Source organism: Athene noctua, chromosome 7 (assembly GCF_965140245.1).
Source record: "Athene noctua chromosome 7, bAthNoc1.hap1.1, whole genome shotgun sequence".
Lineage (NCBI taxonomy): Eukaryota > Metazoa > Chordata > Aves > Strigiformes > Strigidae > Athene > Athene noctua.
The window spans coordinates 22,377,193-22,401,681 of NC_134043.1; the positions used below are offsets into that span (position 1 = coordinate 22,377,193).

The following is a 24,489-nucleotide window of genomic DNA, read 5'->3' on the forward strand; positions in this document are numbered from 1 at the left end:
TGCCAGCTCCAGAAAAATCAGGTTTAAAAAAAACACCCCTGTGTATTGCACTTGGCATTCACGCTGAATCCACAGGGGTACAGCCAATGTTAAGGTTTCTGAGAAGTGCTGGTGGTACAAACACTACCAGGCAGTGAGAAAAAACTGAAGTATGTTTGTAAAATGTCTCCAGTTTGTCATATATTTGTCACTATATGCACTATGCTTGAAAATCACTCCAGTATGTCTCTGTTTATTCTCCATATTTTGGAGAAGATCTTACTAAAAAAAAAAAAATAAATCAGCTCATTTTTAGGAACTATATTTTAAAATGCAACCTGCTAAGCAACCTGTTAAAGCAAAATTGAGTAATGCTGTATTGTCTTCTTACTGCTATACTTCTGTATTATTATTTGTGTTGTTTAGGAAACAGAAACCAAACAAATGATGTTCTTCAGATTCTGGTGGCTTTTGTGGATACTTGAACACCATGAGTTTTTAGCAGAAAATCTCAGGGAAGAAAAAAGATATGGATTGAGAAGACCAAAACCTAAACACATTCTGTCAAATACTGTAGAAAAATATCCCAGGCCAAGTGATCAAGGTGAATATCGTGATTTTAAAACAGATGTGGGTTTTTTTCCCTGATTCATTTATTTGGATTCTGTACTGCATGGCTAACTTGCCCTCTAAGGTATTGCTTATAATCAGCCAGGCTTGCCTCATCCTGCATTTTCACATGCCTTATTTTTGCACTTTTATCTTTTTACTCCTGTCTTTCCCTCCGCTTTTGTGTATTTCAGAAAAGGAGATTACTTTGGGGCTTTTTTATGATATGGCTGATAGCCTGTTACTGTCACAACAGGAATAATAGCCCATATAATGGTATTTCTATAGAAGTAATGTCATCAGTAGTTTGGTAAATTAATGTTCTGCAGATCCTGCTTTTGGAAACTCGTATGTGACTGGATATGAGTGTCAGTACCAGGGACAAAATCTAGCTCTGTCAAATCACATACCAGTGTCTTATTCAGTAAGACTCATTTTCCTGTAGATGATTTCCACCTTCCTAATCCTCATCCTGGTAGGATATTCAGTGAAATACCAGGCAAGAGGACAGAATTAATATACAAAACCACTACAGCATTCCTCATTTCATACTACAGGACATCACCTTCTTATTCCTTGGGGCACCTGTTCTGGAGCAAATTCCTCAGCCTCTATATGCTGTATCTTCATGACGGTCTCACAATTGTGATCACAGATGTTTTCAAAAATTTCCGTAACTTCACTCCCACTTTTGAAGTCTGAAATGCATGTAAGGGTAAGGGTAAAATGAGATTGAGTATGAAATCACTCATTCACCTACCTACCTATTTATTCTAGATGAAGACTGCATTCTGGAAATTGCTTTTTTACTGGACAGCTCCGAAAGTGCTAAGGACTATAATCATGAACAGCAGAAAAAATTTGTCCTGGAAACAGTAGACAGAATGAAAAGTTTGCAGCTTAGTTCTGGACATACCCTTAGCTGGAGGATGGCCTTACTTCAGTACAGCAGCACTGTTTTGATAGAGAAAACCTTCCATGACTGGAAAGGTCCTGAAGCATTCAAATCCCACATTGGTCCTATCTCCTACATAGGTCACGGCACCTACACAACTTACGCTGTAACTAACCTCACACAACTCTACATGACTGAAGGGACTCCAGGTAGCGTGAAAGTAGCCATGCTCTTCACTGATGGAGTGGACCATCCAAGAAACCCAGATATTTTTGCAGCTACAGCTGATGCTAAACACCAAGGAATTGTATTTTTCATAATGGGAATGACCAGAGTGGCTGAGGAGGTTAGCAATGCTGCCAAGCTCCGGCTCCTGGCCAGTGTCCCAGCATCCAGGTTCGTTTTCAACCTCCAGGAGAAAGAAACTATGGAAAAGGTTCTCAAAGAAATGGTATGTATGAGAAAGAATTTGAAATAGTTATAAGAACATATGTTAAAAATGGTCTTACTTCCAGTATTTTGAAGCACTTATGCTATTGGAGACACCCATACTTTTTACATGTTAAAGCAGACCACTTATTAAGAAGACCACTATGCCAAAGAACAGGAGAACAGGTTTTCTTTCTCTCCCCACCGTTCAGATCTTGACAGCCAAAATATTTGAAGTTGGAAATTGAATTAGACTTAGAGAGACCTGTTGTGAAGTTTTTTTTATCTCTGTTTTATTCTCCTAAGAAAGGTATTTTAAACCTCCTTTCTTAAAAAAAAAAAAAAAAACCAACATCAATTTTTGACATTCTAGTGCTTTCTTCTGTGGTAAGAAGAATATGACATCACCTTTTGTACCAAAAACGTTGCAGCTCTTGCAGAAATGAAAATAAATTTGTTGACCTTAATGGAGATATGTCAATTCAGGTAAAATCTGAACTTGGCCATAGACAACTTTAAATTTCCATGGAAAACCTACCACATAATCAGAAGGGAATGTGTAAATTGAGCTTGAATTTTTGCTTGGGTGCATCTTTTCTGCATGTGAACTTAATTTATAAAACCATTCCCTGCCAAGTATGGAAAATAGAGCCACCATCTAGCCTATAAATCTGGTGACACAAGCTGTGGATGAAGTCCTGATCTGAGCATGCACAAAGATATAAAATAGAACTATGAATAACAGCCAGGAGGCTTCTGCAGTGAAACTGACACTGAAGTGATCGCATACAGGCCTAGAGCATGTACACAAGCTGGCCTTCCTGTCTGTCTGTCCTTCACTTCAACATCTTTCCACTCTGCATTAGTTTCCCTGCATATCACCCTTCCCATTTTTTCTGGTATTACCGTTGTTTCCTGTACCACAGCAAACACCTCTCAAGTTGCAAACAGGCAGCCATCCTCAGGTGCCTTCTTTTGAGAACATGGCTGCTGTTTGATTTAAAATATGGCTTTGGCATAATTATATGTGCGTACATGTGAATTTTACAGATGAGCATTGCTGCTCATCAACACATTTATGTCCTCTCAAGAGAATACATCAGTTGTGAAAAGTAGAAGGAATGCATTGTATGTGGGTGTTTCAGCTGTAGAAATCTTCTAAAAAATAACTCATTCACTCCTACTAGAGAGCTACTGCTATTCAGCACACTGGAAACAGTGTACTTTCTGAGTGCATTGTTCCCACATACCTACCTAATTATGTTGGTTTAGGTCTGTTTACCATTGTAATTTTTGCAAATTATGGCTGGATGAGGGGAGTCAGTGATTTGTGCAGTCAATAGTCTATAATGGAAATTGAAAATATTTATAGAATGGAGAGACTGCTATAATGTTGCTCAGAGATTAAAGCTTAATTAATGTTAGTTAATATGTTAATTGCATAATTTCATTAGCTAGCTGCTGAAGCAATTTATTTTAACATCTTTCAGTGTCCTTCCTGTAGAGCTGGATTATGACTTTAAGTTTCTAATGTTGTTTTGAATATCTCTCTTTACAGAAAGATCTATCTGAGGAAGAGGTAAGTTCTGTGAGGGTTTTTTTCCTGTACAGAGTTACTGCTTAACACAGACATTTACATTTATATGAAAACATAATTCAAGAAAACTGATAGCTCAGGAAGTTGGTTAAATATTTAGTCTAATGGGATTGCCTCCAAGTAAAACATCTTTTGTATTTGCAGTACAGAGCTTTAATTTGCTAGCCTAATGTCTTTACTTTCCCTCCTTACTTTCAAAGTTGAAAAAGAACAATGTGTGAGTATTCGGGTTAGTAAGAGTTTTCTGATACGTCTCAGCATGTCATCCAACAGACTCAATGGATAAGAAGACATGACACAGAGCTGAATGTGGTGCAGTTCTAGACCTTAATGCTCTTCCTATGTAATAGAGTTTAAAAAAGGGAAGGAACTCGAACAAAACTCCACCATTGCACCTCTCCAATTACTCCACACTGTGTCACCCTGACTGTAGGCGTTGGTAGGCCTGGCTGCCATTTTGGGGGGAATAAAGTTAGTTTTCCTTTTAAAGATGTTAGTCCTACTTACGAACAGTTATCTCAGGCAAAGACTGTTCTGATGAACGGCTCAAGGAAACGGCTAAGTATTAGGAGTGTCTGCAAAACTTAAAGCATTTTATTTTTCACTAATTTCCACTGGCATGTTGATTTTTTTCTGTCAAAATAAATCCTGAAGTAGTAAGACATTCAATGTTATCCTTGGAAAATATATTGTTACTAACTGGGATATTCAGATAAGAATGATATTTAAACCCTTCACCTCTAGACATCTCCAAGCTGAGTGGTGGTTTAATAAATAATAAAAACAAAAATAAAAACAACATTCCTTATTCCTCCTCCAAAAATAACCCCAGCATCTGTAATAACTCTGTATTATGTAATGGTTTTAAAGCTTCAAAAATATTCTAAAAACCACGTAACTACATACCATAATGATGACTGACTGGGACATATGATGGTAGAGAAAACGGAAGAAAAAGAAAGATTAGAAACTGTTATAATGAATTGCACTGAGTATACATCCATTACATGTTTTGTTTATAGATCAAGCTAGAGCTAAACTATGATCTACATATAGTGGAGTAAGGTGAAAAAAGGATATAGGATGTTTTCTTAGCCCATCGTCTTGACTATCTCTACAGTGAGTAGTAATCAAAACAATACAATACAGTTATAGGCACAGCATGCCAATAAACTACCTTGTGGAGAGTTTGGAGGTAAAGCCATTATGAAGATGACTGGAATTTCAGGAGTAGGAATGATATGGATTTTTGGATCAAGTGTAGGAGGCCACATTCCTGATGAGTGGTAAACTGACAGTTAAAAGATTTCTGTAAAACTTGTAAATATAACTGGCTTCTTATAATTACTGGTGTACTCAGACTAGCCATACAGTAACTTAAAAGCAACATTCATGTGTTTTCTATCTCTTCTATTAAAATGTGCTGATCTGGATTATTTTCATTCAAAGTGTCCCCAGGCTGCCACATGTAACTGTGAGAAGGGGGAAAGAGGCCCTCCTGGCCCTGCTGTAAGTAGCTGTCATTTCTCAAATAACTGATATACAGTATAAATCAAGATTTATTTCATTGTTGGAATTTTTTTAGGAAATTATTTGAATCCAGATCCTGAGACAAAAAAAAGTTCAAGGTTCAATACATAGTCCTCCATAGTTACATTGCATGGAAATGTCACACCAGTAGGAAGTGCACAGAGAGACCTGATAATGCCATGAGGCACTTCTAGAAAAAGAACCCTGTGATTTGGTGAGGCTCTCCTTTTAGCCACAGCAGTTTAAAAGGCAGGAAGGAGCAACTTTCCTGTGTGGAACAGTAATTCATCTGTTAAAATCAGACAACCAGACCAGGTGGATCTAACTAGCCCCAAATCAAACACTAATATCTGAAAAGTTCTCTGAAACCAAGAGAGAGTGCCAGAGGCTGAAGCATTAGCAACAACTGAGATAAGAGACTTGTAAAGAGGGTAAAATAGGCTGGACTTCTTTCAGAATAGTCTCACAACTAGAACCCCTAAGCAAATATAGGGGCTTGCTTCACAGAAGGTTTGGTGATCTAAACTGCAGGGATTATGTTTCAGAAAGAACTCTCAGAGTTGAATGGTCTGATGTTATATCCCTAACATTGAACTAAAGCACCATAGTACCTTATAACCCTTGCTCAAGGTGAATGGACAGTGTCAGAGTTTGAAACAGAACCCTAGAGATCTGGACATCCTCATCCTTTTGACATGAACATCCTATACAGAGATAAACAGTAATACCCTCTGGTTTTATCCCACACAGTACAGCACACTTTAATTGCAAACATAGCCTCTTGTGTGCAAACAGTCGTTTTGATTGGGTTATTATTGGATGTCTACTTGGAGAGTGCATATACCTCTTAAACAAAATCTTACACCTCAAAGAGTACAAAAGAAAACAAAATACTCACTTGGCAAGCTGTGTAGGTACAAAAACATCTGATGACCTCTTCTTCAGAGGAGACCTGAACCATTTTTGTTTACAGCAAAGACAAAAGAGAAAAATGGCTGCCTATTGAGTTGGTGGTCCTGCTCCCAGAAATTCAATTTCAAGGCTAAGGTAAATGCCGAGATTTTAAAAAGTAAATGTATAGGAAGCAAATATCCTAAACATATAAAAAACCCCTGTATATATTTTAAAATAAAATTATTTGACTAACATATTATAAGAATTTTATTTTGCTGTTTTCAGGGTAAAAAGGGTCGCACTGGGGATGATGGAGCTCCAGGCCTGAAAGGAGCAAAGGTGATGTGATTTTTCAGATTTAGGAGAAAGATTTGGTACTTTGTTAATATGGGAAGACTATCCTAATAGTGCCCATGTACTTTCCACCTGTGAATTTCTTAAACTTCATCCACCCCTTTTTGCTGTAGTAAAGACTAAGATTCTTTACAAATTAAAAACTTATATCTAACATATAAAATCATCAGTGTAAAAAGAAGGAGCCGGTATGCTTCCTGTATTAGACTTAGATACCTACTCAGATAGTCAGGACAATGCTAGCTTATCCTGATTTCACTGATCTTAATGTTGGATTATTCATAGGGGGAGCCAGGTCTTAATGGAATCCCAGGACGAGATGGAATAGAGGTAAAAAAAATTTTTTTCCCCTTCTCCAATGAGCAGTGTTCTTTCAAGGCAAAACACCACAGTTTTTAAAAAATTTTAATTACAATAACGAATTCCAATTCTGGTTTACCAGATAATGATTCATTAACACTAGAAAAAATGAAAACATTATCATTGCTCAAAGAAAGGGAATAATTCCTTCTTATAAAAGTGATCTAGAAAACACTCTCTAATAATACATAGTCCCTCTGAAAAAGTGTGAAAAGCTCTGATACGATAATCTAAGAACATTACAGAAATTGACATTGCCTACATCTTTATGGGTCAGTTTAAATTTTTCATTTGGCAAAGGAAGGATCCAGTGTGTAATAGCAATGAAAAAGTTAAATGAAATGAAGTATCTGTAGGACTAGCCTCTCAGTGCTTAACTCTGAATTCATTCACATATGAATCACTCTACTTTATATTTTCCTATTTATTCAGTACAGCCTTTTTAATTAGTGACTTTTTTCTTGATTTTGTATTTTAGCATATTTCTCACTAAAATGGAAATATGAACTCTGGTTTTACATCATCAAAATCCCAGTCTAAAAAATGACACATGTTCACACATACAACAGCATCTACCATGACCAGTAGGTGCAATATTTAGAGTTATATTGACATATTTATCAGAGATCACCTTTTCTACCTAATTGTTCATTATAACCTGAAATGTTTTTTTCTATAGCGATTAGAATGTTAATAGCGCCAATACTCACATTCTTACATTTGGGTTATATATCCTCACAACCTGCTTTGCTTTTTCATTTTTCCAGGGGAAATCTGGATATAAAGGAGAGAAGGTACTACTTTTAGTCAGAACTTCTACTTACATACAGATGTAGATGTTAATATTATTTATTATGTATAGTTCCTTATTTCTTATAAATGAACAATATAATCTTATTAGCTGCTGCACAAGCTCTAATAGAAGATGTGTTCCTTCCCCAATGAACTTACAGCACAATTACTGTAATATGTCATGAATAGAATTACATTTAGGTTTTCAACTAAACCACCCAAAGAACAAGGATTATATGTTCCATATACCTCATAAATATTTGTTTCTTTTCCTTTTCAGGGTGAAAGAGGTGAATGTGGAATCCCAGGGATAAAAGGAGATAGAGTAAGTATCCACAAAGTTGTTATGCTTTCAGGAAACAGTTAAAATACAGAAAAACTACAACTCCCTCAATAACAACCATGGTGATGGATTTAAGGCAAATATTAATTCTAAGGCTGAGGGGCATTAACAACTGACAGTTTAAAAAAATGAGGTGAGCAATTCAATAACTTTCAGTAACTTTTTACCATTTTCAGAACTTTCTCAGCTCCTTCTATATTTTCATGCAATTTGTCTTAAGGCCCAAGCCTAAGCCTGTTTATAACAATGGTAAAACTCTACTTGACTTAAACAGAGGCAGGCTTGAAGCAGTAAGCAAATGGAATGAGAGGTGAAAATTAAATCAAGGTTTCTAATACTGATCTTCAAGATTTGCTGTGTAATTGCTGTGAATATATTAAGTGAAACAAACAGAGTTTAATCCTGGATTACCGGTCCTTGATAATTAACTCTGTTTATTTTTACTTAGTATTCTGATTACCACAGTCCATTTTAAAAATATTTACTTAATACTTGCTGGCTGCTGAGCTTCTCTTGATTTTATTTTTTATTTTAATGTAAAGATATCCAAATAAGATTCCTTAGTAAAAAGTTACCTAGAAGTATTTTTGACCAAATCTAAATACACATAAATGTACCCTTTTTTTTGACTTGCCTTTCAGGGTCCAGAAGGCCCAGTAGGCCCCAGAGGAACAAAAGGGCTACAGGTAAAAAAAAAACCAAACCCAAACAAAAAAACCACACAACTATAAAAACAACAATATCTGGTTCCCTAGGATTCAGAGCTCTGAAATATATCATACCACAACTGTCACAGGATCTTTGAATCACTGAGTTCAAGGCATCCAAAACCTATCTTCTTAAAAAGCAAAATTAACAAGAATTTGGATGAGCAGTTTAGACAAATAAATCATCCTTAGAATTCATTCAGTCTCAAAGACCACAGCAAATACAGTTCCATAAAACCAAAATCACTCACTTCCCATTCAGTGTCTTAACTATTTCATTATCACTTACAGAAGTACACGGAAACACCTTAGTCACTTTTCATCCCAATACTCTTGGACAGAAGGCCAAGAAGCTTAGCCCATCACCGATGATTCAGTAAATCTTGACTATAGATTAGCTTTAATTGTATTCAAATAAAGGCAGACCAAATTTCTCTCCACCGATTACCAGACCCAGCTCCAATTGAGTTGAGTAGCTGTATCTATACATGCATCGGAAAGCAAAGCTTCAGTTCTGAAATGTTTGTAATTTATACTTTCATGCAGACTACAGCAAATTAGAGACTGTTTTTCAAGCCACCATTGTTATGAAAGCTTGAAAACTCTCATTTAAACCACTCCTGTTTTAATAGGGTCCACAAGGACAATCTGGAGATCAAGGGCCTGAAGGTCTGCAAGGATCAAAGGCAAGAACTGCATTATTATTTCTCTTTCTTAATGTTAAAAGGTATTAATACAGCATCACAACAATAATGCTTTATCCTTATACCCCATACCCTTCTTGTAGGCGATGCAGTTTAATGTGACATTGCTAGCAAATCATATACTCTTTGTATTCTACAAGGTTCCTAAGAAAAGTCTTCATCTGCTCTTTGTATTCGATTCAGATCCCAATCACACTCCAGTCTTTTCTCACAAACAGTTAAAATATGGCAGCATCACTGAATATTACTTAGCAGCATTGCATTTCTTCATTTTTCAGCTTAAAACTATTTTTTTTCCCTTAGAGCCAATCAGGAATTCTGTTTGGGATCTCAAACAAACTCTTCTCTTGAAACTGTACATTCTCAAGAAGAATTCTATAGCTCAAAATTAGTAGTCCCACTGTTTACTGATGCTCAGCAGAAGATATCCAAAAGTCACGAGGATAAGTGCAATTCAGGACACAGTTTTGCAATGGGCCCTCTGAAGGTCAGCCACAGAAATCACCCAATGCTTCACTGCAAGATCCAGTCCCCTCTGTAAACATAAAATACTTTCTTTTTTTTTTTCTGTTTGAAAAATGTATGATTCACATTTATTAAATCCTTAAGGTTTGATGGGTTTACTTGTAAATTCCAGGTATACCAATGAAGATTACTTCATTCTGTGGTTCTGTGATGATTTGCTATCTTTATCATGGAAGATGCAAATAGCACTGGTATTATAGACAATTATGCAAACGGTTTTAACTTCATTAAGAGAGACCACAGATACACTTTGCTTCTTACAAAAACGTTAAACTGAGTAATCCAGCCAAAGCTAATGGGTTCTTCAGTTACTGAAAGGAATATTGCTGTGGAGAAAAACTTGAAGATAAGTTTATAAAGGACATTATCTCTTTTGATATCTCTCTTGATATCTTCTTTGCACCATATTAAGAGCACCTGCTCACCAACAGTGAGACATAGTGCAGTTGAGTGTCAAAACTCTTATAACCCACATGAAATGAAACATTATTCCTTTTGTTTAATCTGGTATCACTCTGTACAGGAAGTATCTATGATCTTAATAAAGGGAATTTTGAAGCACTGAAAGGGTGAATGTACTGTGTAAGACAATGGGCTGAAATTTGGGTTATACAAAAAATGAACTTACTGAGCTAAACTGATTTCCCTAGACACCAATTTATAAGCAGAACTGTTTCTTTTTCCATTCTTTGAAAAGGGTGAAAGAGGTCTCCCTGGGCCACCTGGCTTGCCTGGAGAGACTGGAATAGGACTGCCAGGCCCAAAGGTACAAGCATCTCTCATCTTCTATATTATACATATTGTAGGATAAGAACGAAGACCAAGGCAGTTGAGATAATATACTTGCTGGTACATGAGAAACTTCAAGCCCCCAAATGCTGTCTTTATAGTACTGGAAAGGTATTTTGTATGTTGATCAAAACTGGGGGGAAAAAAAAAAAGTGCATTTTAAGTATGTACTTTAAAGGACTTTTTTACAGTAGTTCTTACGCTTGACGTAACTCAATCCAAGCAGTGTATGGCTGAGTGAAAATACACGCATAGTCTTAAAGAAAAATTGTCCTGTGAAAAACAGGCATATTGGTTTAGATGACTGGCATAAAGAAAACAGAAACATTATGATAGAAATACTTACTTCTTGGAAAAGGATAATAAGTTATACATAATGTACTAGGAATATGATGGGAATAATTATCTGTTTAGATTCAACATTGTCTTCTCTCAAACGCAGAATTGAGGCTGTCCTCTAATGCTGTGAAACTGCACCAGTTCAATGTCTGTTGGGCCTTGTATGCTGTATGACTCTGAGGACACTCAGATTTTCTCAGTCATTCCTGTATTCTCCATCAAGTATTTCAAGCACATGATGTCTGATGAGTTGTTATATGCTGCACACATACAGATACCTAAATCAGGCATTTTCAAAATTCATCTTTGTTTGAAGGGTGACACCGGTTTGACAGGAAGACCAGGCCCTGTTGGCCCACCTGGAGTTGGTGAGCCAGGACTTATGGTATGTCTATTTTTCATTTGGGGAGAGGGAAGCAGGACAGAAAGAAAAAATTCTCAGTGCTTCCCTGTTAAAAGGTATATATGTGTTAAATTATACCATCTCTTTTTTTTTTTTTTCCACTAGTTCTCACTCTCATACATACTACATTGTCTGACTTCCATTTCCTTTAATAAAATGGAAATGTTTCTAATTCCTTAACTTTTCTAATTATCTTAGTCCCCAAAACAGCTATGAAAAAATAAGACCTTATGCAAAACCACATAAATATTTAAATAATCTGTCCCCTGATAGATTCGAATTCACATGGGGTAACTTCAAAGTTGACTGCTTTTCAGTATCATTAGAAGATTAACATCAGCATGGCTTTGAGGTAGAAACTCAATTTCAACAACTGTAACATTAGAAACAGTCATACCTAAGCAACCTCCATAAAGACATTCAGATTGAATAAATGGTCCCAGATAACAATTACCTTCACTGGAGAGAACAGAGGGAGAAATTTAAAAAGAAGTTTTACATTCAGAATTTATAGTACCTTTGGCTCTGAAGTCTCTTCCTTCTTTTCCTCCCTTTGCTCCTCCTGGTAGTTGTAAACTCAATCTCTTTGTGGTAATTCAGAAAATCTGTACACCAATTTTATGGTTGCTTTTTTCCAAAGCATCAGCACCTTTTACTGAGCTATTTACAATACAGCAAACTCAAATTCATATCTCATCACCTGGATGAAAGACCCCTAGTGCAACGATGAGAGAGATTTTGTGCAACTTTTTCCCAAGTAGCTTTTGCCCCCTGAGAAGGAAGAATTTGTAATAATCACTTCAAAAGAGGTGCTCACATGAAAAACAGAAAGATGGTTTGGTAACTGAACTGACTGATCTCAAACTTGCTTGAAAATACGCTGCTGGAGAGGAGGGAGTTCTTGTTGAAGAGCCCAAAGAAAAGAGCATTCATTACTAGTAAGGCCGGTGGTGACAGTCAGCTGAAGTGGGGCAGCAATGCTTCCTGACTCTCCTCAGTGACAATATAGAGAGAAGAGCCTCTCTGTGAGAAAGAAGTGCCTGTGATGTGCACCTTTGTTAGCCACAACAGCTGTACTAGTATAACAAAAGATTCTGATTTTAAAAAATATACTCGATATGTTTTTTAAATATACTTTAAAGTATATTTGCTTCAAAAGTTTTTTCTTTTTATAGCTGAATGCAGTATAATTAGCTTTACCTAAGAACTAGGCATAATTCTAAAGCTCTGTGCAGAAGAATATTGAAGCTATGCAGAGCCAAATCTACCACCATTCTGTGATGTGTGTGTCATCTCAAGGAATAGATCAGAAGGGAAAAAAACAGATGCAGGAAAACACTGTGAAGTAGGCTCAATATGTACAGGTTTTGGACTTGCATTTAGTGAAAGGTTTTAGTTGTCTTACTTGCCCCTTGTGCTCCTATCAGATCTGGTTTCAAAAGGAGAAGGGCATGGTGTTATTCTCTTCACCAATTACAGTCAAATCTCTCTACAGCTACATATTCTTCAGTACTACTCTGCATGGTCTTTCATCTGGTTCTCCCTGTCTCTCATGATTTTAATGATACATTAATAGCGATTAGTAACAATTTGTAAACCAAACTGAAGTTTAGGAAGTGAAGATTTCAAGAGTGTAAAGAACATGAATTTCAGCAACATAACCTGTGATTCATAAGTAACCAGAAAACTGTCTGCCTTGTTATTGCTACAGGCCAGAATGTTCATAATTTATTCACTGAGAATATTGTATTACTGTATTAACAGGTTATAACTACGCCAGCATTTAAAGATGTGCTTAAAACTGACAATGATATAGAACATGCTGCTGTTGATTTGAGTGATTAATACATATTCTAGACCATTTTAAACTTACGTTAACAGGGGCCTCAAGGACCACAAGGTGTTCAAGGAGAAAGAGGTTCACCAGGAGAAGGGCTTCCAGGAGCAAAGGTACAGCCATCGAAGTGTTTTAAGATCAGAGCAGCACCATTAAATGAGTGCATGCCAAAACAAGTTCATAGCAGCCACGGGAATCTGAGAAAGTAGCTTGTAAATTAATATTGAAATTTGGCATCAATTAACCTGATGTATTTCCATAGAATTCAGTTGGTCCAAACATGACTTCTAGTCACAGCTAGCCTTTGGGGCCTGTAAAGCTGGTATTTAATTCACCTGATGCTTGATTTGTGGGATCTAAGCCTGGAAAGAATTCCAGCTATAATTTTAAAACAGCCTCAAGCATCTGACTTTAAATAAAATATTATAAAAGTGATACCTAGATGAAAAAATTAGCTTTTTGTTGTTGCTTTTTTCTAAATCCTTATATATAGAGAGAGATCTTTGCTTTCACTAAAGACAGGCTGCTAAGTTTCTTAGATACCTCAGCCACAGGTTTATGCATTTTAGCAGAAGTCTGTGTTCAGTTTGTGGGAAAAGAAAGCTGCTGTTGCTAATTTTCAGATCCAGTGGAAGTAATGACAGTAGTAGTTGCACCTACATGGATGGACTCACTAAAGCCACTGCTAGCTCCTTTTGCTGCCCACTGAAAACCAACTCCCAGGTTGAGATGTCACTTTGACCTTTGGTTACAGTAACGAAGTGACTCAGCTTGTACATGAGCTAAATAAATAATTAAATGGTTTGCTCATTTTTATGCATGCACCAAGGCAGTTTTTGTTGGGAAAACAATAAAATATTGTACTGCAGATGCAGGCCCCAGCTATCCCTTTACTAAAAATCTTACGATTTTTGCTTAGCACAGTACTATAGCCAGTTAGGTTTAAATCTGACTGCTGCTAGCAACATAGTATCTTCAAACTTCCAGTATATGTTTTATGATAATATAAATTGTCTAACCTCACTGTTCTATTTGCTTAGCACATCTCATGCATTAAAACAAAAAAATGATTTGAAGAAAATGCATTTAGAAATCATTCCATTGCCACTGAAATACCAAATCATGTGGGAAGAAACACTACAATAAGTAAAGCACAGATTTTACTACAAGCTCACAGTTCAGTGAAAAGGAAAATGAAGGCATGTATCCTAAAGCATCAGGAGTAAAGAATGTTATTTTAGACAGAAATCCACATAATTTCTAAGTGAAAATGATGGAATTGGTTAATAGGGAGAGAAAAGACCTGTCTGAGGCATAACTTTATTGCCTTGGGTGATTCTGTGACAATTTATGCAAGCTAACAATCTGTCTCTACATGTTTTATTAACAGAAGTACAAGAAAGCACAATATTTATGTCCTTATTAGTAACCTGCATTTTCCCCAAGACCACCGTTTTGTAAATAAACATTTAGAAAAACCACGACGTTAACAAATAGACTTCTACAACAATACAGTTTGGACTGATCTCTATTCTGGCAAAATTCTTAGCGAGAGCCAGATCCTCATTGCCACACTTTAATGAGATTAACCCATGAGAGAAACAAGCAGAATTCAGCTTTCAGTTAGTCTCATTACTCAGCTCTGCTGACATTTAAATCAGTTGTGGTTTTGCCATTGATTTTAGGGAAAGCAGGACAGGACATTAAGCAATCAAGGTGAGCAGAAAGATAAAAAAAAGCTTGTTCAGCTCTTTCGCCAACAATTTCAAACTGCAGAGCAAGCTCATTTGAAAAGGTGACTTCTGGTATCCTGGAAAACAGATCCAGGAGGTATTTTCTGGTTCTTCTCATTTTGATTTTCATGATGACAGAGCAAACAGTGTCTCTAGTTACTTCAGAGAGTGTTTCCACACTTAACAACATACTATTTTTTCATGTAGGGAGACCGTGGTTTTGATGGACCAAAAGGCCCTCGTGGGCTTCCAGGCATCAGCATAAAAGGTGAAAAGGTGAGCAGTAAATACACCAGGGGATTAACAAAGTGCCAATAAACCTACATAACACAGGGAATGCAGGGTTGATATTCAGTACAAAAGGTGTAATGAGGCAAGCAATCTACAATAGGCCCTGGATAATAAGGTATTTTGTAGGGAGATTTATGCCCAGTAAACTCTCCCAACCTATTTTAACATCTCTTCAAATTAAAATAGGAAATTTTACAAAAAGAATTTGATTCTGTGGGAAAGTTAAGGTTGAGAAAGGGAAAAGGAGACTAGCAGTTGTTTGCAACTGAACCAGCAGGGAATAAATGCATGTATGAAAGATAAAAGGTCTGATTCCCAGCTTCACTGACTTCAGGAGAGATTAAGTCAATGTGTACTAGGATGGGAACTGTCCCAGATTGTTTCTGTATCTTTACTCAACTAAGTATTTGTACTTTGTTTGCCAGGGTGAATTTGGTCCTCCTGGTTTACCGGGGCCAATTGGATTACCTGGAATTGGAATTCAAGGAGAGAAGGTGCAGTTTTCACTTTCGCCTCACCCCACACTTAAATGTGTAGTAACAGAGAATATTTTACTTTTCATAATTACTTCACTAATCTTTTCAGGGAGTGGAAGGCCCAAAAGGACCACCTGGCTCTAGAGGGCTACCAGGACAGGGAGTACCTGGACCAAAGGTTAGGGCATTTTCTGAAGTATAAGCTACTGTGCTGTTTTTACTGTTATGTTTCCTGATTAAGAAATGGTGTGTCTCTATCCTTGCGCTTGTTAAAGTGCTGAACAGCAATCTTAAGTATTGACATAGCTGCAGGAAATTATTCTCTTTATTAATATTATTAAACTGTACAGCAGATTCTACTCCACTGAAAAGCCTTGATAAACCACTGTCATAGCTATCTAGTTAGGTTTTGGCTTGGCTTACTACAGAACCTTTGAGTTATTACGTAACAGACAGTGAGCTGCCCTTTGATACATTGCCATAAAAAGGGTTGTCTGCCTTGAACCTGCAGTTTCATCATATCAGGTGCAGTGAATCATTTCCAAAAAGTAGTTAAACTTAAAACAGAAGACCAAAATTTCAGTATCATCTTTTATCCTCACTGTACTGTTTCCATTCCAGAAAAATACATACATACTTTACAAATTGGCTTACTTCCTTGTTATTTCTGCCTGTTGTCTCACCTGACACTGTATTTACTGTATCTAGCAGTTAAGAATGATCCACAGTATAACGAAGATTACCTTTGCTGAAGGAAAATGGAATAATTTAGCCTTAACTGATTCGCAAAATGCAGAACTGTTAATGAAAGATGCCACCCTTGAAGTGTTTGGAATGGAGATTTAAGACAATTTTCTGAAAGAGGTGACAGATAAAGTTCTGAATGACTGAAGGCTATTAAAGCATAGTATAAAGAACTAGAGGTATACGTGGGTCAAGGATCCATGACAGGTAAAGTATTCTGTAACATCAGAGATCACCTCTTACATTTTGAGCGATTGTGAAAGGATTATGCTTTACCACTGGTTAAAAGACAGATAAGGGTGAATTATCTGTGGGTATCAGATATACTCCTGAAATATCAGCTACTTTGGTGGGAAATACTCACAAGGGACATATAATTATAGATTTGCAGCATTAATCATTTCCAGCAACAACTTTTTTTTGTGGCAGTTCAAAACATGCTGCAGATTCCCAATCTTTGTGACCAAGGGTTTAACATGGCATACTAAAGACAATATCACACTAATCTTTCTTCAAATATAAGCAATGAAGAAGATGCTTTTCTATTCTTCCATGATAACACTGTCAAAAAATAATTCCTACTTAAGGGTGAACAAGGCTTACCGGGAGAGACTGGAGTGCCAGGAGAAAGAGGTATTGGAGAACCTGGTTCTAAGGTACATTGTTAATAGAGACATTTATTTATTTATTTATTTGTTTGTTTGTTTGTTTGGATTTGAAGTTTGTATTTCCTGAGTATCCTTTCTGTAGGCACTTAAAAATATGTTTAGACATAAAATTTAGGTTCCTAGTCTTTAAAATTTTTAACACAGACTTTCAATAACCTCCAGAAATGGGAACATTTTAAATACACCCGTTATGTACAAAAGTCATAAAATTTTATTGTTACTGAAAATTTCCATGTGCCAGACCCATGCTCAAGTCACCGTTGCATACAGCTCACCTACAGCTCTGTGCAGAAAACCATCCAGAATATTAAACAGTTGCCAGAACTCACGGTCCCCAGCATAAGCTAAACTATAGCCAGAGCTGGTGAAAAAAAGCACTGAATAGTGCTTACTGAGCTGCTCCTTCCCTTGTCACACAGGATAGGATGTAAACAAAGCAGCAGCTACATACTCACACCTTCACATGGGGAACAAGCTGTGCTACTAGGCAGAAAGCACAGTTGCTTAGAGAAGAAGAAGCTGTAACCACATTATCTTAGTGCTAAAGTGACCAAAATATTAACCAGTCCCTATGTCATTAACAGCCAGATTATCATTAACAATGGGAATAGATGAAAAAGTACTTCTGTGATAGTAGAAAGGCACAGGGCTGTCCGGGTTTTACTCTTTTGTTAGGGATCTGGGATGGGTTGGAAAAGGAAAGAAATTGTTCGATTTCTTTAATTTCACAAAATATGGTAATGCTGAGTAAACCCATTTGAGCCCACATGATCCCATTTCATCTAAAACCAGGTCAGGACTTACATAAATGAGAACCTTTATATAAATATGTCAGTCATCATGTCACAGTCAGCTCTATCTGATATTTACTTCAAATGCTGCCACTTAATGAAATGATGGCATTACTTTTTAAGAATGAGCTGGAGTGTCAATAGCTAATAATATTAATTGCATAGATAAAATCCACAGTTCAAACAATCATATGCAGGACAGTTCCAGATACATGAGAGTTGTCTTTATAAAAAAAGGCAAGATATGGGCTCCTATGCATCAATGTTTGCTACAAATATACATACAGTTTAGTAAACATTTTAAAATAGATTTCCTTGATTCAGAGAAAAAATAGTACCAAGTCTGCATTTAATAGAAGGACTTACTTTTTATTGATGTCAGGGTGAGCCAGGCCCTTCAGGACTGGCAGGTTTGCCTGGTCTTCCAGGAGAAGATGGAGCCCCTGGACAAAAGGTTGGTTCATGTCTGTCTGCAGTCTACCTGCTTCCCACCAAACATTCCTACTGTTCTCTCTACTGATACCTATAACCTAGAAAAGAGTGTTCGTGGACAAGAGGAAAAGTAGCACATTTTTCAGTGAAAAAAACTCTCTTTCAAACACACCTTTATTGGGAAAAATTTTTTTGGGGGGTGGGGTGTCTTATCTTATTTACAGTTGTTGGGGTTTTTTAATCCACCAAACATCCTGCAACTGAGAAGGGAAAACACTGGAGTGGCTACAGGCAACCTTTTCATAGTCTTCCTAGAATTAGAAACCCTGTATTATATTTTAAAATTATATACTTAGAGTTTTACAATGGTTGCTTCTGAATATGGGAAGAAAATCCTGGGCCCACTGACACCAGTGGGAGTTTTGCCTTGACTCTGAAAGGTCTATGATTTTAATGAGCAAGTGAATGCAGAGTTGTTCTTGCACTATGTCTGTGCAGTACTCTGAAATGCTGCTTTGATTTTTCTGTTCAAGGGTGAACCAGGGTTACCTGGTCTTAGAGGTCCTGAAGGTGCTCCAGGGATTGGAATACAGGGGGAAAAGGTGAGTACTTCTTACTAAAGGTGACATTTAGAACTGTAATGTTCCAGGAATAGGTTTGTCAAAGCCTTCTCTTTTTTGGTCTGTTAAAAGTAACAAAAAAATATACCTCAAGGAGTAGGTTTCTAAACTATTAGTTTAGTGCTTCTAAAAGTGGTTAACTGCAGAGTATATTTCAGCCCCAGCCTAAAACAATTTTTAAAATAACAAAGTTAATAAAAGACCACCCAAGACATTTTTTTTCCATGCTTTTTTTTTTTTTTTTTTTTGGTTAAATGACAGCAGAACAGTTCAATAGCTCACAATTTCCAGTACCTGTGGTAGTCTGGTCCAAGAACTTCACAAAGAGCTAACTGGGAATACTACTCCTCTTAGTAGGAATAACTGGGTCGATCTTTTAGGTTCTGGATCTTGTACTGGTCTTCTGTACTGATTCACAGATAGAGAAGTAATTCCAGTTTCTCCTATCAGCATCTGCATCCTGTGAAATAAAGACACTGGAAATTGCTGGAATAGTTGTCCAAGACACTGGACAAGACATACAGAGATTAAATGTCACATAGAAGAGAAATAAAGATATTAAGTATCATGACTGCAAGCAGCTGGAAGGGCTAAAAAATAGTGTAGGAAGGAAAATCAAGGTATCCATCTTTTCAGATTACTTTGATAGGGAATACATGCAGATGACATGATACTGCAATAAAATGAATTACTGTATTGGAACTTTTTCAGAATGAGTCAGCTGTTTCATTTTTATTGTAATTATTACAGCTTAATAATATGCTTAAATAGCAGTCATTCCTTTACAAACTTTACACTATCTATTCTTAGCTTTTTCTGCCCAGAATTATAAGCTGATTAACCAGAGAGGGCATCATGGTCAATTGACTGGCCCTATTTGCCTTTGAATTTTAAAAAAGTACCTCTGAGTGAACGATCTTTTTCAGGTTGATTTCTCTTAGATAGTATCAAGTATTACTTAACTTGATTTTGCAGCTGAAAGGATGCAATCTTTAAGACTCTTCGTTCTTTTTTTTTCCACACTATTCACTGGTAAGTCAGTTAATTTAATTAAGTGGACAACTACTGAGCACAGTTAAGTGACTTGCCAATGAAGGCAATAGGAACAGCTCATGTGTACCAGCTATGACATAGAACTTCACTACCTGCAATTCATTTTGGTTAACAGATTCTTAATACTATTTGGTATGTGTGACATGTTTTCTCCATTTTTGTAGGGAGATCAAGGTCAGAGAGGAATACGTGGATTAACTGGACCAACAGGAGTGCCTGGACCTGCTGGAGCTAAAGTAGGTTTATTGCCACATTATGTGTGTAAAACAGCCCCCAAAAGCTGTTTTTTCTTCTAGATCTCAGAAACAACTGTCCCAGAATGAACTTCCTTCTTAAAAAATAATTTTTAAAAAAAGAAGTTCAGCTAAGTCTTCTCTTAGCAAGACACCATGATCCCTATAAACATCTGGAAGCATTTTTTTTAAAAAAAAGCTTTGCATTTAACATATTGCTTCCCTGTCTGTTTGGAAAAAGTTAAGGGGCACTGACACTGGTAATTTTATGCTGAAATGTTTGCAAAGATAGTACATATGTGACAGGACTTCATTTGCCCTTACACTGACTCATGGCTGATATTATTTATGGATTTGGAGGTTCTATTCAAATATTCAGTACTCACTGAAAGTGAGAGAAGGGCTCCTCTAGGTTTCTCCTCCAGTTTCTGATTAAGTCTTTTGCTCTTCATACACACAAGAGTGTGTATTTCCACATAAGAGGAAAAATAAAAAGGGGTAAGAATGTACACTGAAAGAACTATTTAAAAAATCTACTCTAACAGAAAAATATGCATGTTTTCAGTATACCCACACAGCTGAGCGGGAAGCCTTGAATGCTGGACCAAGTCTTGAATACACTGAGAGGGATTTCTAATAGCATATATTTGTTCAGTGACTGAGAAGAATCTCATTTCCAATGAGAAATCAGAACTATGCCTGTTATCAGTTCTTCAAATAGTTAGATTTCACTCCACATACAATAGAATATTAGAAATTCTAATAGAATTTTAATGGAATATCATAAATTGTTGCATAAATGTTTTCTCTATGAGATGCTCATGCCCACTTTCAGAAGAATCCATTATTTTTGCTGTCTCTCCTTCACTGCAGGGAGAGCCTGGTGCACCAGGACGTCTTGGAATGCCAGGCCCTCCTGGAAGAGCTGTGCCTGGACCAAAGGTAACATCCACACTCCAGCTCCTAGTGCTTATAAACACAGCATGAAAACTGTAAAGTAGGCCATGCACTATTTATGTAAATAATTTCAGCCTTATGAGGTAAAATAAAATATCTTTCCTATTAACAGAGTTATGGCTCATATCCAGTCTAGTTACCACCATGCCCCAGTATTAACTGTATGCCAGCTTGAGGTGGGGCCTACCTATGTTCATTTCTTTGTTTTGGATAACCTTGGATATCAAGATACTTTTCTTTCTTCTGCTTTTGGTGTTTAACGCTTGCAATAGCAATAAATAGAATTATCTGTTATGTTTGATATATATAAATTTGTACAACAGAAATCAAAAAACACAGTCTGTGATTGGTGTTTAATAAAATACATAACTAGAGTATATATTTTCTTCATTGCAGGGTGACATTGGGTTACCTGGTCTTGCTGGACCAATGGGAGAACCAGGTTTTGGGCTTCCTGGGGCAAAGGTAACTCCTAAATTGGTAAACTCATTTCTGTAGAACTGTAAAATAAAGCAGGTTTCCAGTGAAGCCACAGTAAATCGCTTAGGGTGGCCAAGTGTCCCACAGTTCTTAACAATGTATGTCATACAACACTGACAGAGTATAAGGATTTGCAGAGCCAGAAAACCATGGACGGTCAGTCTTCCAGGCTTCATGAACCATAAGCTTTCACATGGCAGAGAACCAGGAGAAAAATGACTGGTTTTAACTGATGAAGAGTGAATACAGAGAAAACACCTGATTTATGTGCTTACAACAGCCTACCTGTCAATCACAGTTAATTTTTCTCAGCCAGGCTCCTTTGCTTCATTCCTGATTTTGACACAGGGTAATCCAGACTCCAAAAAGATCTCAAAACATTGGCCAGAGTGGCAATGTGAGAAGAGATGTCTTAAGTAGTGGAAGAAGAACAAGTAGCTAATCTCTAAGGAGTTCTCTCTAGCACTTCTCTACTATTGCCTCAGTGTTACCTAGATTCAACTTTTGTAAGCCAGTCTTCATTTCAGGGCTGATTTTGTCTGAACACCAAGAAACATGGGACATATAAACCTGTGTTTCTTAAAAAAAAAAATAAAAATAAAAATGCTGCCCCCCCTTTTTTTTTTACTTAATGAATTTGACAGTCCTTTTGAGAATAGCCCTTATCCCTTGTTCTTTGAATGAACTGAACACAGTTAACAGAAGCATGAGAAACATGTAACAATCTCTATCCCTAACCACTAACCTAACAACCTAGTTAGTGGTTTTCAAGATCCTTAAATTTATTTTCATCAGGAGAGGATGATAATGGAATTAGGTACTTTTCTGGTACAGCCCACTTAATTCAGAGAACTACATGTTGTCCTATTTCTGGGAATCCATCAGGAATCAACCAACAGGAAGCAGGTTCTTTGGCTCAGAGTTGCAGGTCTCTCTCCCTCAGCCTTAAGTGCCCAGAGCTCTTTCAATCAGCTGACACTGCATGTTTCTGTTACTATGTTCTTCACTTTTTGTTGTTTCTCAGTATTAGTGGTTTTGCTGTTGCTTCACTCTCAGACACACATCTGCACTAAACTGTACATGGTAAAACCCTTACAGTCTCGTTTTTTTAAATTATTTTTGCATGGGGCTTTGCTCACCACTGTTATTCATGCTCATATTTTGGGTAGCCACATAAACCACTGTTGTCCCCTCCCCTACATCCTTTGTCTCACCACACAAACATACAGCATGTGCAGAACCTATATGGTTTTCCTAATGCTCTGCAGCAGTTTATCTATCTTCAGTTACAAGAATTACGTAAAGCAGCTACGGAGTAATTCAGCTCCCATACTAGACTTTTGGCTTTTGTCAGTTTGGACTCATTCCCCCAAAGCTGGAATAGTAATCGTGATAAAAATATGGTGAATGCGACTGAAGTAATTCCTTCTTACATGTAGACTACAAATAACAACACAACTTCTGAAAAATATTCAAACTACTGACTTAAAAGTGAAGGGTCCTGTAAATCCTCAGCACTATCAAATATCCCAGTTTTAGACTAGGATTAATAACCTACAATAATAATTCACACAGTAAAACACATTAGCAGATAAAATCAATTTACAGTATATTTGCCAAAGAAGTTTCAATTTCATTGAAAATTTCCTGCTAGCAATTGTATTGGCATTCACCTCAGCTGTTTTTCCTGCCTTCATCAGGGTGACCGAGGTCTTCCAGGACCCCCTGGACCCTTTGGGCCAAAAGGAGATGGTTATCCCGGCCCACCTGTAAGTTTATAGTCCATTTTTTTAATGTGAATTGGGAATAAATAGGTGCTACACCAAAGTGATTAGCATCCATGGCTGACATGTTAGGAAAGATTTGCCGGTCTAAAAGCCTAAAAATGCTCTTCAACTGTGAAAATGCATTTCAGCGTAGAAGGAAAAAGAAATCTCCCTCTGAAATAGTCCCAAGACTTTCCATGTCTTCCGCTCATCCTGATTACGCGATGTAACATATTACAAGTGGGACTTCTCTTTTTCTATAGTATCAGTGATGTTTCAATCATTTCCCTCAATATCTTGATGTAGGATACTGTCTTCTGCCTGGACCATACAAAATTTATTTCCAAACAGAAGAATATAGCCCAGCTAAGCAGCTGTGTCCACATACATTGGTGTGAACTCAGGGCAACGCTATGTTCCAGAATCACTAAAAAAGCACCTACTATCCAAAGAGCCAGAAGAGCAAACCATCCTCAGTTCAGTTCATTAGGTTGTTGAAGGCGTGGCTTCAAGAACCGATTCAAAGAATTGGTTGATCCACTTTACAGCCCTTTACAGAGGACTTTGCTGGTAGATATGACCAATCCCTGCAAAAAGGATACAAAGAGAAAAGGCTCCTTCCTCTCCCTTCCTTGCACATATATGCAGCGCTGGCCTTACAGATCTGGTCTGCTCAACACTGTGCTCCTCCAGCCCTGGCCATTACATGCCTGTGCAGTGAGGAAGCCCCAGGAAGATTGCTGGCTGGAGTCAGGGAGTTTGGTGATATACTACCATTTACTTGTGCTAAAGACAACAGCAAAAGTGCATGCAATTGCCACATGGAGGCACAAAAAGTAATGAATGTCAACATAGAAATTGGAATTTGATTTATAGTACTTTCAGATATTTTTGTGCAATCCCATGCAGAATTGCTTCTGCACCTGCCTCTCTGGATCAGACTCCTCTGTCTTCAAATGCATGCAAGCCTCCTGCATGACATGCAACACACATGCAAATGCCACTGACACCATTTCTGGCTTATCAGAGTAGAATTCAACCAGTTGTAGACCACAGTGATCCACTAAGAGACAGTATATTCAAGACACTAGAATATTAATGATAACAAAAGCATGTAGTCAATATAGCTGTAAACTAAATTAATAATTTGTCTATGAAT

The 24,489-nt window shown here is 37.1% G+C and overlaps 1 protein-coding gene across 1 annotated transcript in view; it reads left to right on the plus strand.

The window, feature by feature from the left end:
- Positions 1-423: 423 nt before the first annotated feature.
- LOC141962622 (uncharacterized) overlaps positions 424-24,489 on the plus strand; it is a 34,122-nt gene continuing 10,056 nt past the window's right edge. Inside the window, exons 1-23 of the mRNA XM_074910971.1 lie at positions 424-583; positions 1,366-1,934; positions 3,471-3,491; positions 4,959-5,018; positions 6,219-6,272; positions 6,573-6,617; positions 7,415-7,441; positions 7,720-7,764; positions 8,424-8,468; positions 9,122-9,175; positions 10,416-10,484; positions 11,163-11,231; positions 13,131-13,199; positions 15,027-15,095; positions 15,536-15,604; positions 15,696-15,764; positions 16,918-16,986; positions 18,172-18,243; positions 18,755-18,823; positions 20,059-20,130; positions 21,001-21,069; positions 21,481-21,549; positions 23,265-23,333. Of these exons, the coding sequence (XP_074767072.1) occupies positions 424-583; positions 1,366-1,934; positions 3,471-3,491; positions 4,959-5,018; positions 6,219-6,272; positions 6,573-6,617; positions 7,415-7,441; positions 7,720-7,764; positions 8,424-8,468; positions 9,122-9,175; positions 10,416-10,484; positions 11,163-11,231; positions 13,131-13,199; positions 15,027-15,095; positions 15,536-15,604; positions 15,696-15,764; positions 16,918-16,986; positions 18,172-18,243; positions 18,755-18,823; positions 20,059-20,130; positions 21,001-21,069; positions 21,481-21,549; positions 23,265-23,333 (1,983 nt within the window). The remainder of the gene's footprint in view (positions 584-1,365; positions 1,935-3,470; positions 3,492-4,958; positions 5,019-6,218; positions 6,273-6,572; positions 6,618-7,414; positions 7,442-7,719; positions 7,765-8,423; positions 8,469-9,121; positions 9,176-10,415; positions 10,485-11,162; positions 11,232-13,130; positions 13,200-15,026; positions 15,096-15,535; positions 15,605-15,695; positions 15,765-16,917; positions 16,987-18,171; positions 18,244-18,754; positions 18,824-20,058; positions 20,131-21,000; positions 21,070-21,480; positions 21,550-23,264; positions 23,334-24,489) is intronic.